We start from the raw sequence: 16,170 nt of genomic DNA on the forward strand, positions 1-16,170 counted from the left end.
ATGGGTAGAGAAACTGAGGCTCAGTGAGGGCAAGTTGCTTGCTCAAAGCCAGCCGTTGGGTTTGTGGAAATGAGGACTAGCACTTACTTTCCAGGCAAAGGCTCTGTTTTAGCCATGCTTTTAAAAAGCTATTCTCTTTCTAGGCAGATGCGGTGGCTCACACCTGTAATCCCAGCACTTTGGGAGGCCAAGGTGGCTGGATCGCTTGAGGTCAGAAGTTCGAGACCATCCTGGCCAACATGGTGAAACCCCATCTCTAACTAAAAATACAAAAATTAGTGGTCTATGGTGGCACGTGCCTTAATCCCAGCTACTTGGGAGGCTGAGGCAGGAGAATCGCTGAAATCCGGGAGGCAGAGGTTGCAGTGAGCCAAGATCATGCCACTGCACTCTAGCCTGGGCAACAGAGTGAGACTCTGTCTCAAAAAAAAAAAAAAAAAGGCTATTCTCTTTCTAGACTACCACACATTTTCTTCTTAATATAGCTGTCCAACTGTTTATAAAGGCCTGTGTATCTATTTTTTTTCTTTTCTTTTCTTTTTTTTGAGACAGTCTCACTCTGTCACCCAGGCCAGAGTGCAATGGCACGATGTTGGGTCACTGCAACCTCCACCTTCTGGGCTCAAGTGGTCCTCTTGCCTCAGCCTTGCAAGTGGCTGGGACTACAGGTGCGCACCACTATGCCTGACTAATTTTTGTTTTGTAGAGACAGGGTTTCACCACATTGCCCATGCTGGTCTTGAACTCTTGGGCTGAAGCGATCCACTCATCTTGGTCTCCAAAAGTGTTGATTACAGGCGTGAGCCACCATGTCTGACCCCGAAATTTTTTTTAAGGCGGTGAAGGAGAGTAAAATTCTTGAGATGAGATTTCCTGCCACCCTGTCTGGTAGGCCTCCTGGCTCTGGGGAGCTGGCCCAGCTTTTTTGGCCAGTTTGTGACTGGTTGGCCTCTTGATGGGATGTTTTCCAGTAGCCATAGGTCTCACAAAGGAAGTACATCCTACCCACATCCCAAACCCAACAAGAGTCAACTTTCTTTTTTTTTTTTTGACACAGATTCTCGCCCTGTCACCCAGGCTGGAGTGCAGTGCTGCGATCTTGGCTTACTGCAACCTCTGCCTCCCAGGTTCAAGCGATTCTCCTGCCTCAGCCTCCCGAGTAGCTGGGACTACAGGCACGTGCCACCATGCCTGGCTAATTTTTTGTATTTTTTATTAGAGACGGGGTTTCACCGTGTTAGTTAGGATGGTCTTGATCTCCTGACCTCGTGATCCGCCTGCCTTGGCCTCCCAAAAGTGTTGGGATTACAGGCATGAGCCACCGTGCCTGGCCAGGAGTCATCGTTCAAAGTAATCCCGAGAATGGGCAATCTGTTTTTCTGATTTACTTTCTCTGTAAGTCAGGTGCGGGAGCTGCAGGCAGGCAGAATTTTTCCTTGTCAAAGGGCCCTCATGTGTAGATAATGTTCTAAATTTGAGCTCAGATCTGTCTGCCTCACACCAAGTGTAGTTTGCTGATTGCTGACAGAGCTCCACTTTCCTGTGTTTGAGGCTTCCTTTCTAACTCCTGCTCTTCCAGCTGCCATGCTGTTCTCTTTCTGTGCCTCCCCAATCTCCCTGCCCACTTCCTGCAGTGGGCCTGCTTTCGTACATTTGCTTAGAGTTGCTTGTGCCCAGAACTCCTTGGCTGATTCACATTTGTATCTGTATAGGTGCCCTTTAGAGATAACTCTCTCTGGGTCTTGATTATCCATGTGACACCTATCTTGTCCTCTTAGGCCGTCCAGTCAGTCAGTAATATGTGTTATTAAACACTTCCCTTGTGCCAAGGCAGTGTTCCAGGCACTAGGAGGACAGTGGTGAATAAGACAAAATTCTCACCTACTAAGAGGGGACAGATAATAATGGATGTATAATGGATATGGTGTCAGTTAATTATGTGAAAAAAACAAACTGTGCTTGGGTGTGGATCATGAGCAGGAGGGGCACAGTTTAGAAAGGGTAGACCGGCTGGTCTCTCTGAAGGGGAGAAGATTGGCCTGAGTCCTGAATAGGTGGTGATGTGAGTTGTGCAAGCACCAGCAAGAGGCCACAGTGGGGCTGGAAGAGTGTCTGGGCCTGGTGTGGAATAACATACGGGGAAGGGGCACGTGGTAGGACAGAGACCAGGTGTGCTGCCGGCTCATTTGCCTGGCACTTCCTCCATGGGCCTAATTAATTGGTAAACTCAGTTTACCACGTTTCCATTGGCATGATGTCTTGCCATCTCATGTGCAAACACAAGATGCTGCCACCTCATCAGATGACTTCAGGAGAAGTTATTTCTTCCTCTGGAGTAAGATTTTTGATGTGTGAATCACATTTTTTTCTTTTCCTGTGTTTTGATTACATAGGCTTGCTTTGCGTCTCTGGTGAGTCAGGACTATGTCAATGGCACCGATCAGGAAGAAATTCGAACCGGTAAGCATTCCCTCTGTGTACACAATGTTCTTGGCTTCAGCAATATTTCCTAGTTGCTAATTTTGTACTTCATGTGTTTCAGTCCTGCGTTTATCCTAAGAGAACATTTCAGGGACTAAAATGTGTGCACATAATCTCTGTGAGCTGCTGATTGTTGGTTCAGTTTATTAATTGACGTCTTGTATCACCCATAATGAATCATTTATAATGAACTTTTTGTATTAGTACTAGGTAAAGGAAAAGACCAATAGTGTGTACTGCTTTTTAAAAAAATTTTATTATTTTTGGAATAGGTCTTACAGAGAAAAGTCTCGTGTGCTTCTTTTTATTCCCCAAGTTCTGTCCCTAAAGGTAACCAGAGCTTCTGATTTCTTCGTACCATATTTTACATGATTCTTTTTTTTTTTTTTGAGAGTTTCACTTTTGTCGCCCAGGCTGGAGTGCTCACTGCAATCACCACCTCATGGGTTCAGGCAATTCTCCTATCTCAGCCTCCTGAGTAGCTGGGACTACAGGCATGCACTACCATACTCAGCTAATTTTGTATTTTTAGTAGAGACGGGGTTTCGCCATGTTGACCAGGCTGGTCTCGAACTCCTGACCTCTGGTGATCCACCCGCCTCAGCCTCCCAAAGTGTTGGGATTACAGGCGTGAGCCACCGCGCCCGGCCTTATATGTGCCATTTTAACTGGAAATTATGATGCTCATTGCTGGATCTCTGCATCATCTCTCTTTTTTTTTTGAGACAGAGTTCTTGCTCTCTCACCCTTTTAAGAAAGGAGCGCAGTGGCGTGATCTCTGCTCACTGCAACCTCTGCCTCCTGGACTGAAGCAGTCCTCCCATTTCAGCCCCCCAGTAGCTGGGACCACAGTGTGAGCCACCACATTTGGCTAATTTTTGTTTTTTTATTTTTTTGTGGAGATGGGATCTTGCTGTATTGCCCAGGCTGGTCTTGAACTCCTAGGCTCAAGCAATCTTACTGCCTCAGCCTCCCAAAGTGCTGGGATTACAGGTGTGAGCCACCACGCTTGGCCTCTGCCTTGTCTTTTTTTTTTTTTTTTTGAGACGGAGTCTTGCTTTGTCACCAGTCTGGAGTGCAGTGGCACGATCTCGGCTCACTGCAACCTCCGACTCCCTGGTTCAAGTGATTCTACTGCCTCAGCCTCTTGAGTAGCTGGGATTACAGGCATGTGCCACCATGCCCAGCTAATTTTTGTATTTTTAGTAGAGACGGGGTTTCACCATGTTGGCCAGGATGGTCTCAATCTGCTGACCTCATGATCTGCCTGCCTCGGCCTCCCAGAGTGCTGGGATTACAGGCTTGAGCCACGATGCCCAGCTGCATTGTCTTTTTAAAAAAGATATCATGGCTTTTATGCTGTATTAAGGTCTTTTTTTAACCTGAAAAAAGCACAAATTATCTGCTGTTTAATGTTGGTTAACACACGAGAAGTTGGGGGTTATTATTACTGCTGTGGCCAAGATTAAAATCCCTGAGTTGTCTATGAGAAGGCTGTATTTTTACATTGTGATTATTCATTTATGAGGGAGATAAATGAGTTATTGTTTTTCTTATTTTAATAATTTTGATCCTTTTTTTTTTTAGGTGTTGATCAGTGTATCCAGAAGTTTCTGGATATTGCAAGACAGACAGAATGTTTTTTCTTACAAAAAAGATTGCAGTTATCTGTCCAGAAACCAGAGCAAGTTATCAAAGAGGTATGTATTCAGTTTTCTCCTCAGCTCTATAGGAATAACTAAGTGGTGCCAGGATTCCTTTTATGCTTTAAATGAGATGTACCCGTTTCCTGCGAGTTTCATTCAGGCTTTATAGGTCAGTGTGAAATGTGGCTAGTCATCCATGTTTGGGACAACCTGAACAAGAAGTAAAGCCAAGGAGTGGGGTCCGAAAGCAGAGTGTCAGACAGAACAGCTCTGATGTGACTTGTGTCATACATTGGCCCTCAGGAAAGATTTTTCTTAAAAGATTCGGCCATGTGAAAAAAGGATAAAAAGCCACTAACATATATAGGCTTGTTCTGGACAAAAACTGAGATCTGTGGTACCCAGTGCCTTGCACACAGGAATCCAAGGAATCAAAAAGTAATGTTCGACCCCAGGCTTCTGGAAATTCAGGATTTCGTTGATCTCAGTTGTTCTAAGCTAGGGCATTTGGAAGTGTGTTGGGGTTGCCATGATGACTTGGGAAGCTTTAATGGCATTGAATGGGTTGGGCCAGGACCTGCGCCATGCGATGTGGAAGAGTGAAGAATCGTCCTGCCCAAAAAGCCAGCGATGCCCTCAGTGAGAAACACTGAATTGAGATTATTGGTTGGGGGAATTTTTTGTAGTAACTAGTCCCAATTAATGAAAAAGTCTCTTTTCATTCATGATACCAGCTCTTGGGGATAGCTATTCTTACAGTTTATCATGTCAGATCATTTCCTGATGTGAATACCTGAATAACAGTGCAGGTATGTCCAAGACTGGGTCGTTAGTAAAGGATGTAATGCTTTTGTTCGTAAAAGGCTGTTGAAAATGTAATTTTAACAGTTCATAATTTGAAGTGATACATCAGTGGTGTGGATTTTTTTGTAAACAGTTGTTAACAAATGTTTCAGATTTTCAGTGTTTTGGGATCTCAGCAGTAACCTTTGGAGAGAGGTACTGGGTGGCTGGGGACCAGGATGGGATAGAGTCTGGGTATTAGTCTGTTTTCACACTGCTGATAAAGACATACCTGAGACTGGGCAATTCACAAAAGAAAAAGATTTAATGGACTTACAGTTCCACGTGGCTGGGGAGGCCTCACAATCATGGCAGAAAGTGAAAGACACGTCTCATATGGCGGCAGACAAGAGAAGAGAGCTTGTGCAAGGAAACTCCCATTTTTAAAACCATCAGATCTCGTGAGATTTATTCACTACCAGGAGAACAGCATGGGAAAGACTTGCCCCCATGATTCAATTACCTCCCACCAGGTTCCTCCTGTGACACATGGGAATTGTAGGAGTTACAATACAAGATGAGATTGGGTGGGGACACAGCCAAACCATATCAATTTGATTTCTTTTTGGCTGCCCTTTTGAATTTTGTAACTTGCATATTACTTTCTATAAGAAAAATAAACATAGGCCGGGTGTGGTGGCTCACGCCTGTAATCCCAGCACTTTGGGAGGCTGAGGCAGGTGGATGACTTGAGGTCAAGAGTTCGAGACTAGCCTGGCCAACATGGCAAAACCCCACCTCTAATAAAAATATAAAAATTAGCCAGGTGTGGGGGTATGTGCCTGTGATCCCAGCTACTCAGGAGGTTGAGGCAGGAGAATCACTTGAACCCGGGAGGTGGAGGCTGCAGTGAGCTGAGACCGCACCACTGCACTCTAGCCTGGGTGACAGAGCAAGACTTCGTCTCAAAAAAAAAAAAAAAAACAAAAAAACCCCATAAAACTTAAGTTAGAATCTATCATTTGGGTTAATCAAGTAGTGGAGCCAGGCAGAGTAATGGGCTTAATATGGTTTAATGGATTCTCTTTGTTTTGAATTCTTAGCCTCTTAAGTAACCAGAACCATATGTGTTTTTCCTGCATTTGCTCTGACTTACTCCATTGCTTTCATCTGCAGGATGTGTCAGAACTAAGGAATGAATTACAGCGGAAAGATGCACTAGTCCAGAAGCACTTGACAAAGCTGAGGCATTGGCAGCAGGTGCTGGAGGACATCAACGTGCAGCACAAAAAGCCCGCCGACATCCCTCAGGGCTCCTTGGCCTACCTGGAGCAGGCGTCTGCCAACATCCCTGCACCTCTGAAGCCAACGTGAGCAAAGGGCAGAGGCAGTTGGCCTATAAGTGGGCTGGTGCGTGGGGTTGGCCACACATCCCTTCCTGTGGACTTGACATTTTGGAAGAACTCTTTGTCAGATAATGAGTTCATTTTAGTTTTATGCTTCCATTGAAAAATTTTCCACTGTTTTTATAAGCTGTTCATTTCTTGAGTATTATAACATGTCTGTAGCTTGGATAAACCAAGTAAATATTTTTTTTTTTATCTTTAGCCAAGTTTAGACAGTGAATATGATGACACAGATTCTTTTTTATGGTGGCTTTGCTTGTTTTTAAATTTTTGCATGACTTTTCATCTTTTTATGTGTGTTTCCTGTAGTTTGATCCGAAGGAAAAGAGTATAGTAGCCTGAGAATCAGGAGATGGGAATTTTAGTTGTAGGCCTTATGATAATTACTCCTCAGTGGTGCGTAGAAAAGTATGTAAATTTGCTCTGTTTTAAGACTTTGAACTACCTCAAGAAGAGGAATCTAATACAATATTTGTAATGGTTCCAGAGCTCTCAGAATGAGGATTTTTTTTGTAAATAGGTCGGAAGGGGATGGAACTATCCTGGGTTAGTGTAGTAATCTTACAGTAGGATCCTTAGGTTGATGCTGACTTCTATTTGGGGTATGTTTGTATTTTATGTGGTGTTTGTTTACTTTTTTTTTTTGACAGGAGATACAGTGGGAGCAGTGATACGCTAACATTCATTACATTCTGCAGTATCGAATCTGTTTAATGGGGCAGATGCTGTTTTCAGTAGCATGACAGTGGGGGCATAGGTGATCTGTGAGGGGCTAAATCTTGCTCTGACTGTCTCTTTTTGTTTTGAGTTTTGTTTGCGTGTATCATTTTTGTTTTACATTTTGGGAGGGGAAACATTTTCCATTAAGGAAGGTTGTTGCCAGTGGATTTGACTCCAAGGGACTAGAGTGTTGTGGTGGGGGTGGGGAGGGGCTGCAGGGTGATCATTGGCTACTGAGCCTCCACAAAGAGCATGTGGCGCCCCGCGTTTGCTCTTTGTGGAGCAAAGATATTTTGCTCTGGTTAGTTTTGTAGGCAGCCTCAGATTCCCTGTTGAGTTGCTGTTAAGAAATGGAGACTTCTGGCTCTCATTGGGTAAGGTTTTCTGAGTTTTATGATCTCTTACTAGATCACATCCATTTACCCAGAACAAATGCTTCACTGTCTTCTGACTGGCAGTACCCCTGTGGCTCTGTGCCTTGACTCATTTTGTTTTCTTCAGCCTTGAAGGCCCCTTCCCACATTGACTGACATCCACTCATGTGCCTGGTCCCTGAAGCCTCCCAGCACCCATTCAGTTGGATCCCCAGGGCACAGGACGTTGATCTCTTCTGCTGCCCTTGCTAGGTTCTCCCTGGTGGGTTAATGCTTTGTATGTGTCTCTCTGTCCTTCACTAATTGTACACCCATGAGAATTAGACATTATTCTTCTTAAATATATAAGGACCATATAGTCTGTTTCTTTTTGTTGTGTGTATATATGGTCATTATTCTTCTTAAATATATAAGGACCATATAGTCTGTTTCTTTTTGTTGTGTGTATATATGGTATCTGGCACATGGATCTCTGATTACCAGCCTGACATCAACAGATCCCCTCAGTTATGATGTATAGGTTAAACAAAGCTTTTAAAAGCTCATATGGTATGACCTCAAGATTGCTAACCTGGTCATCTCATGGTAATTAGAAACTCTGATTGGCAGCTTTGTATTTCTTGATTAAAAACCTAAATAAACTGATCAGGTTTTAGGCATTCTTTCAAAGAGGTTCTTGAGAAGATTGAGAACTATCCTATTTGGTGCTTAGTGAAAAGATTTTGAATTACTGTACGTACCAGTTATTGCCATTTCTTTATTAAATTCAGAAGTTTTTTTGCCAGATAACAATTTTTCAATCTTGTCTGTTTGTAAACATTACCCTTTAAGAAACCCTCTGAGCTGCTAACTCTTTCAGGGAGAAAATCACAAGCCATCCTCTGAAGTTCCCCTAGAAACCTGTGGAATGCCCTCGGCTGAGCACTGCCCTGGTACCGGGGAGTGGAGTATTATGTCTTGGAAGAGACTCCTGCTCTGATTGTCGAGGGGTGGGTTCTGGTCTGGCTTGGTGCTTGACCTTAGGTCTGCCCATAGGCTTCAGGCTTTCGACTTTCAAACAAACATCTGTACCACACACATTCCGTAAATGATTCCATTCAGTCTTCTAGAAGCCTTATAACAGAATCAATATTGTTGTTCCCATTTTCACAGATGGATAATCTGTAAAATAGGGATAAGACTAGGACCTATCCCCCAGGATTATTTTTGCAGATTAAAGAGATGTTGAGGCCGGGTGCTCAACACGCCTGTAATCCCAGCACTTTGGGAGGCTGAGGCAGGAGAATCGCTGGAACCCGGGAGACGGAGGTTGTGGTGAGTTGAGATCGTGCCATTGCACTCCAGCCTGGGCTACAAGAATGAAACTCCGTCTCAAAAAAGAAAAAGGAGATGTTGAATGGGAAGTCAGTAGCAAGGGTGCTAGAATGTAGCAAGTAATCTTCAGGTGTTAGTGATTTCTGTTGTTCTGGGAAGAGGAGGGTTATGGAGGAAGATATGGGATTCAGGAGGGTTAAGTGATTTGCCCAAAGTCAAAGAGGTTAGTCTTTAACCTTTGGCAGAAGCAGGATTTGAAATGAGTTTTCACACCCCTCTTCCCTGGTCAGTGTGTTGATAACAGCCCACCCACCTGTGGTTCCAGGGTGTTCTTAAGCAGCCAAGGTTGTCTTGGGTGTGGTAGCTCTTTGAAAGGTAGAAAGTTCCACCAAGAAGGCGTTTTTTCTCAAATACTACTTAGCTTCCTTGTCAGGCTCCAAGATGCAGATTGCCTGTGGGCTGTCACTCTCCACAGATAAACCTACTCACATTTTCAGGACAGCCTTTTTTTTTTTTTTGGGACAGAGTCTTGCTCTGTCGCCTAGGCTGTAGTGCAGTGGCACAACGGGGTCCCACAGGCAGGTGCTGGGGAAAGGCCCACCCAGCCATCAGGTAGCCTGTGTGTTCTACAAACAGCAGCTGGCAGCACTGTCTCCTGCTGGACATTCCTGCCACCCGACATCAAAGCTGGTGGGTGACCTTTTTAGCCATTTGATATTCCTCCCAGAAGAACCTCTGCCTCCCAGAGGTTTAAGCAGTTCTCCTGCCTCAGCCTCCCAAGTAGCTGGGCTAATTTTTTTTTTTTTTTTTTTTTTTTTTTTGAGTTGGAGTCTCTCTGTATCTCCAGGCTAGAGTGCAGTGGTGCGATCTAGACTCACTGCAACCTCTGCCTCCCGGGTTCAAGCAATTTTCCTGGGTCAGCCTCCCGAGTAGCTGTCAGGTGCGCACCACCACACCCAGATAATTTTGTATTTTTAGTAGAGATGGGGTTTCACCATGTTGGCCAGGATGGTCTCGATCTGACCTCGTGATCCGCCTGCCTCTGCCTCCCAAAGGGCTGGGATTACAGGTGTGAGCCACTGCGCCCAGCCTTAAAATTTTTGTATTTTTAATGGAGACGGGGTTTTGCCATGTTGGCCAGGCTGGTCTTGAACTCCTGACTTCAAGTGATCTGCCTGCCTCAGCCTCCCAAAGTGCTGGGATTACAGGCATGAGCCACCGTGCACAGCCCATCTTCTCTTCTTTACTTAAACTTAATTCTTTTTCATGCGTCTTCCCTTCTTTCCTCTTTTCTCCTCTACCCAAGTGTGTTAACTGTTGACATTCCCAAGTGTTTGGTCCTGGGCCTCTAGAGGTTGTGAAGGAGTGCTGCTCAGTCCTCCCTTCAAGAAAGCAGCTTCAAGGAGTTCAATTACAAAAGCTCCTGGCATTGGGGACCTGCCGCCATGTTCCTGCCCAGGACATGCTGGTCCTGGCTGTCACCAAGCACAGTGGAGGTCCAGGTGCTAGGCCATTTCTGCCCGACACAGGACTCCTCTAATGAGCAGTCTGAGGCCGGGCACGGGAGGCTGAGGCAGGAGAATCGCTTGAACCCAGCGGGTGGACGTTGCAGTGAGCCGAGATCAAGCCACTGTACTCCAGCCTGGGTGACAGAGTAAGACTCCGTCTCAAAAAAAAAATAAAAAAAATACTGAGCAGTCTGTTTGGGCGCTTCCATCAGCCTGGCCATGACATCTTTGGAGCTATCCTGCCCTCTTTTGCCCCGGTGTTCCTTGGCCCACCTGTCAGACCTACATCATAGGCTCTTCCTGTCTTCTGTTTCCTCTCCCCTTTCTCTAATACAGGTGTTTCTCCTGAGAAAGAAAAAACCACCTGTCCCTGACATTCAGAAGCTGACAACACTGTTTGGTCATGTCATTCTCCTGTTGGACATAAACCAACCCCAAAGTTGCTGTCAGGCCATGATAAAATAAACCACTTAATAATTTTGTCTAAGCACGGTACAAAGAAAATTCAAGGTCAGTTTACCACTCACAAAATACCAAACATCCTTCTGCTGGTTAAAACGAGTGATAGCTGCTATATATATATATGTGTGTGTGTGTGTGTGTGTGTGTGGTGTGTATATATGTGTATATATGTGTGTGTGTGTGTATATATATGTGTATATATGTGTGTGTGTGTGTGTGTGTGTATATATGCAATTATACCTTTATCCCTACTTAGTCCACCTTCCTATAAATAAGACGTATTGAGATGCTCAATCCTACAGTTGCCCCCACTCTGACAGCATCCAATGGAGTGAATCCTCACTTCCTTGAAATCACCCAACCAGGGCCAAAATCCTAAAAGAGGTTCTTTGTGACACCCTCTGTCTGAGAAGCCCTATGGTTCTCTGTGATGAATAGACCCAACTTGTTCAAATACAGGCATTTCTGGTGGGCTTTGGCTGAAGGCATTCACACCCCCCAGTGAATGTCTTGCATTTCTAATTGTGTCTCGGGGCATGCCTGGTGGAGGACCTGACTGAGACAATTGTGACTGGATGTGGTCTGAGAGCAGGCAGTAGGATGGGACTTGGGGACTGGCTCACTCACTGCCCAACTGGTAGCAAAACCCATCTGGAGCAGCGTGTGAGGTATGGACAGTCACTTGCACGAGGGGGTGGCCCAGTTGCTGAGGATTCCACCAGTGGTACCCTGGGAAGATATCCCTGTGGAGGGGAATGTGAGGAGTCAAACTGTGGGAGATAAGAGGAGTACTGCACACAAGGACAGTAGAGTGTCAGTTCCCTGCAGAGGGATAGTGAGGAACGGATGAGGTGACTGTGAGTGCCCGGGGCCTCTGTCGTTATCTTGGAGGCGCTGGTAGAAATAATCAAAAACAATACTGAGGCCAGACGTGGTGACTCACGCCTGTAATCCCAGCACTTTGGGAGCCTGAGGCAGGCGGATCACTTTGAGGTTAGGAGTTCATGACCAGCCTGGCCAACGTGGCGAAACCCTGTCTCTACTAAAAATACAATAATTAGCGTGGTGGCGGGTGCCTGTAGTCCCAGCTACTCGGGAGGCTGAGGCAGGTGAATTGCTTGAATCCCGGAGGCCGAGGTTGCAGTGAGCTGAGATGGTGCCACTGCACCCCAGCTTGGGTGACAGAGCAAGACTCCGTCTCAAAAGCAAACACACAATACTGCATCCTGGGGGTGGAGGTGAGGTGACGGTAAAGATCAGTGCTGCCCTTGGAAATCTGACAGATGCAGTAAGATGGTCCCTATCATAGTTCCATTTAATTTGCCAGCCTCATCTGCAGAATCCAGATGGATCCTGGAGAAAAATTAACCAAGTAGCCTCAGTCACAAATGTTGGGTTGGATATTACATCAATGTTAGAGCAGTTAAGGGCTCAGGTATGTGGTGTGCAGCCATTGACTGGGTGAATCCATTCTTACCTACCCCAATTACAAAACAGTTTGCTTTCATGTGGAACAGATAGTGTTCCTTTCCGTTTTGCTGCAGGAACATGTTAACTCTTCCACCCCTGTCATAATACAGCCTGAAGAGATTTACCATCAAATACTGTTTTTTTCTCTCTCCTAACTTAATCCCGAATTGGATAATTTCTCTTCATCTCCACCGTCACCTCTACGCCATCACTGTCATCTCTAGACCGCTCTGCTCTTGAGAGATGGAATCATTATGCAAACTAAAATAGAAAGAATGTTTTATCAAATTGTATTTTTTTTGTCAGTAGTGTTAGGGCACAGCAGGTTCATTTACTGCTGGTAAGGGTGTAAATTGTTAGAAACTTTCTGAATGGCAGTTTGGTAATATCAAACAAAAAGCTTAAGTTTGTGTCCTTAAATGCCTTACTTCAATACTCAAGGCGTATGGCCTCAAGAAAAAATTATGGAAGCATGCAAAGATTTTGTTAACAAAGATATCATTGCAGGGTAGAATTTAGAAATTTAAGACTGAAAGATCTTTTCAGTCACCTGCAGCAAGAAAGGAGTCAAAACCGATGTATGATCTCAACCAGTAAAATTCTCTCCTTGCCCAGTAATCATGCTTAGTTTAAGGACAGAAATGCAAAGTGTAGCCTGGGAAAGTGTTTCAACACACAAAAATAGAACCACCTGTATGTAGTCTTTTTGAAAGCACAAAATAAAGAGCAGTCCTACATTGTTCACTGCTATGTCCTGAATGTTGATGTCCCTCCCAAAATTCATGTTAGAACCTAATGTCAATGTAATAGTATTAAGAGGTGGGGCTTTTGGGAAGCAGTGGAGTCATGAGGGCTTCACCCTCGAGTAGGATAAGTACCCTTACAAAAGAGGCTCAGGGAGGCGCTCTTGCCTCTTCCACCAAGTAAGGACACGTAGCAGGCACCCATCTCTGAGGAATGGACCCTCCCCAGACTCCAGATCTGCTGGTGCCTCGATCTTGGACTTAGCCTCTAGGACCGTGAGTGACATATTTCTATTGTTTATAAATTATCCAGTATAAGTAAGATATTTTATTAGAGCAGCCTGTACGAACTAAGACACTCTAAGCGGGAAACTCAAAAAATACTTGGTAATGAGAAACAATATGGTGCGTTAATGTATGGTGACAAGTGTTTGCATTTAAAAATGTATTGGAGACTTGTTTTGATTAGGCAGTAAATTTACCTTTAATACTTATGTAATCAGCTTTTTTTTTTATTGAGGTTAATGTGAACTGAACTTTCTATTTCCAAGCTGTCTTCATCTAATTTTACCTTTCTGTGGAAAATTAATACAAGTCAACCATTTTTATTGCCCAGTTGTTCAAAGTTTTATTCAAAGAGCAAAGATTTGACAATGCATAGAATTAACATTGGTTTGTGGGCCACCTTCTGGGCCAGCACCAAAGACTGAAAAAATATTTTGCCCCCTAAAAGTTGTATTGAGTCTTGTCAAATCACATTGCTCTGTCAGAAGGTAAGACAAATCATTGTGGACTGAGAGCAAGGTAAGCACCGTGAACAGCCATTCCGGTTCCTTTAATCCACTGGGAATTCATGCAGTGAAGAAGCAACACACCATGAGGCAAATGGCTCAAACCCAAAGACCAGAGGTTCAGGAGATTTTTTTTTTTTTTTTAAATCTGTAGAGATGGGATCTCACTATTTTGCCCAGGCTGGTCTCGAACTCTTGGGCTTATGCTATCCTCCTACCTCAGCCTTCAAGTAGCTGGGTTTTATTTGGGCTAATTATTTTTTTGTAGAGATGGAGGTCTTGCCTGTTGCCCAGGCTGGTCTCAAATTCCTGGCCTCAAGTTCTCCTCCCATCTCAGCCTCCCAAAGTTTAGGGATTACAGGCATGAGCCATGTGCCCAGTCTAGAAGATCTTTGACTTCAAAGAACAGATAGTCTAGAGACCTTCACAAATGATCCTGTTGGCACTACGGTCATTACACTGAGACCTATAACTGGGCTAGGATTGGTTATTTACAGAAAAACCTTGTGGTACTTAATTGCAGTTCATGTTAATTTATGTTATCTTGCTTAATCCTTGCAAAGCCCTTTTAGAGGTAGGTGTTATCCCATCTATAATCTGCTGCTTGTCTTAGACCAAGGAAGTGAAAATATTCAGTCCAAGCATGCTACCATCCATTTCTGGTAGGTTTGGTTTGTTTTTAGTTGGCTTTCCTGTTTAACTTTTGTCTTCCTATTGAGGTTAGATGTGCATTTTGGAATTGCATCATTTTACATAGAAACAGCTTTCCAGTGGAGTTGACCAGCATCCTAAGGACAAGTACAACCACTTTTAAAGTAGATCATGGAAATCACAAAGTCTGATATTCCACAAAATGGAGTATGATGTTATGGACACTAGAAATACAAGGTGTAGGTCATTAGTAACGCTAATAACATTTTCCTATAGATGAGTTTTAATAACACTGGTTTAATGTCAAGATATTTGTAATGAACTGTCACCATGGAACAATATATATATATATTTTTTGGAGACAGGGTCTCCCTCTGTCACCCAGGCTGGTTGGAGTGCAGGAGTTCAAACTTGGCTTACTGCAACCTCTGCCTCCCAGGTTCAAGTGATCCTTCCGCCTCAGTCCCCCGAGTACCTGGGACCACAGGCACACGCCACCATGCCTGGCTAATTTTTGTATATTTTGTAGAGATAGGGTTTCTCCATATTGCCCAGGCTAGTCTCAAATTCCTGGACTCGAGCGATCCATCTGCCTCCCAAAGTGCTGGGATTACAGGCGTGAGCCACTGTTCCTGGCAGAACAGTATGAAGTGTTAATGCCAAAATTTGTTTTAGCTATCATATATAAATCTTACAAGCATATTATTTGGTTGGTTGGTGTTAGTTCATTCCTTCAATCAGATGATTTAAAAGAAATGTTTTTCAAGTATCCTCTGTGATGTATCCCAAAGGTTAGCTTAGAAAGAAAAGTACTTGGTGAACCATTCCTGGTGCGGAGAGCCCTGTTTCTGCTGGGCTTCTTTGGCTTGGGCCGTTTCACCATCTGGGGTCCTAAAAACAAAAAAAAAAAGTTTTTTTATATGGTTTTGAAAATTATGCAAGAAACAGCTTAATACCCACCATCTTGTCAGGGAAAGATAACTGCTTGTTTACTCTTCAAAAATACCCGAATGGGACTGGCCAACAGTAGTAGTGGGAAACAGATTGTAAAGGATGGGGCTGGGGAGGGAGTACCTGACCCTCATTTTGAAAACGGAAGTGTCACCACTGTTTGGTTCTCCATTGTTCCTTTGAGACTTAGTGGTTGTAGCTCTGATAATGCAGGATTAACCAAACCTACAGGTTAAGAGACTTTATTTTTTGAGAAAGAGTCTCCCTCTGTCATCCAGGCTGGAGTGCAGTGGCATGATCTCGGCTCACTGCAACCTCCAGCCTCTTGGGTTCAAGCAATCATTGTGCCTCAGCCTCCCGGGGAGCTAGAATTACAAGCGCACACCACCACACCCAGCTAATTTTTGTATTTTTTGTAGAGATGGGTTTCACCATGTTGCCCAGGCTGGTCTCGAACTCCTGACCTTAGGTGATCCACCCACCTCCACCTCCCAAAGTGCTGGGATTACAGGCGTGAGCCACCGAGCCTGGCCTGATTAAGAGACTTTAGAATTCCAAGGTGATACAGTAAATCTTGAGGAATAATGTTAGTAATAATACTGAAACTATATTGAAGATTTTTGTGCCAAGTCCTGTGCTAAGCACATCCTATGGATTAATTCCTTTAGTCTGACATCAGTCTGATAAGCTAGGTGCTGTATTATCTTAATTTTAGAGGCAAGGTATATGGAGACCTGGAGAGGTCAAGTGACCTGTCCAAGGCCACACAGCTAAGAATGAGGAAGACTGTAATTTGAATTCAGACCTCCAGGCTGGATGGAGTCCACCTTTTGTATAACCCATGCTGAAGTTTTCAGGTAAGTGATTCAG

General features: G+C 44.3%; 2 protein-coding genes across 9 annotated transcripts in view; one reads left to right on the forward strand and one right to left on the reverse strand.

The window, feature by feature from the left end:
- Positions 1 to 16,170, forward strand: part of MED28 (mediator complex subunit 28) — a 28,258-nt gene that overhangs the window by 3,527 nt on the left and 8,561 nt on the right. For 4 of the 8 annotated variants that reach the window (XR_010116183.1, XM_055246375.2, XM_063619421.1 and 1 more), the window contains exons 2-4: positions 2,394 to 2,460; positions 4,069 to 4,181; positions 6,087 to 6,280. Coding sequence is in view for 7 of the 8 variants with exons in the window: in XM_055246375.2 (XP_055102350.1) it covers positions 2,394 to 2,460; positions 4,069 to 4,181; positions 6,087 to 6,280 (374 nt within the window). In the remaining variant the exon portion in view is untranslated. Of the gene's footprint in view, positions 1 to 2,393; positions 2,461 to 4,068; positions 4,182 to 6,086; positions 8,200 to 10,568; positions 13,402 to 16,170 lie in introns of those variants that run through there. The other 4 variants (XM_055246378.2, XM_055246377.2, XM_063619419.1 and 1 more) reach the window with 4 other exon arrangements.
- The window catches only part of FAM184B (family with sequence similarity 184 member B), a 147,338-nt gene continuing 143,049 nt past the window's right edge, over positions 11,882 to 16,170 (reverse strand). Inside the window, exon 18 of the mRNA XM_055246366.1 lies at positions 11,882 to 15,240. Coding sequence (XP_055102341.1) covers positions 15,147 to 15,240 — 94 coding nt within the window. The 3' untranslated portion in view covers positions 11,882 to 15,146. The remainder of the gene's footprint in view (positions 15,241 to 16,170) is intronic.

The sequence above is a fragment of the Symphalangus syndactylus genome, chromosome 16 (assembly GCF_028878055.3).
Source record: "Symphalangus syndactylus isolate Jambi chromosome 16, NHGRI_mSymSyn1-v2.1_pri, whole genome shotgun sequence".
In the NCBI taxonomy this organism is placed as follows: domain Eukaryota; kingdom Metazoa; phylum Chordata; class Mammalia; order Primates; family Hylobatidae; genus Symphalangus; species Symphalangus syndactylus.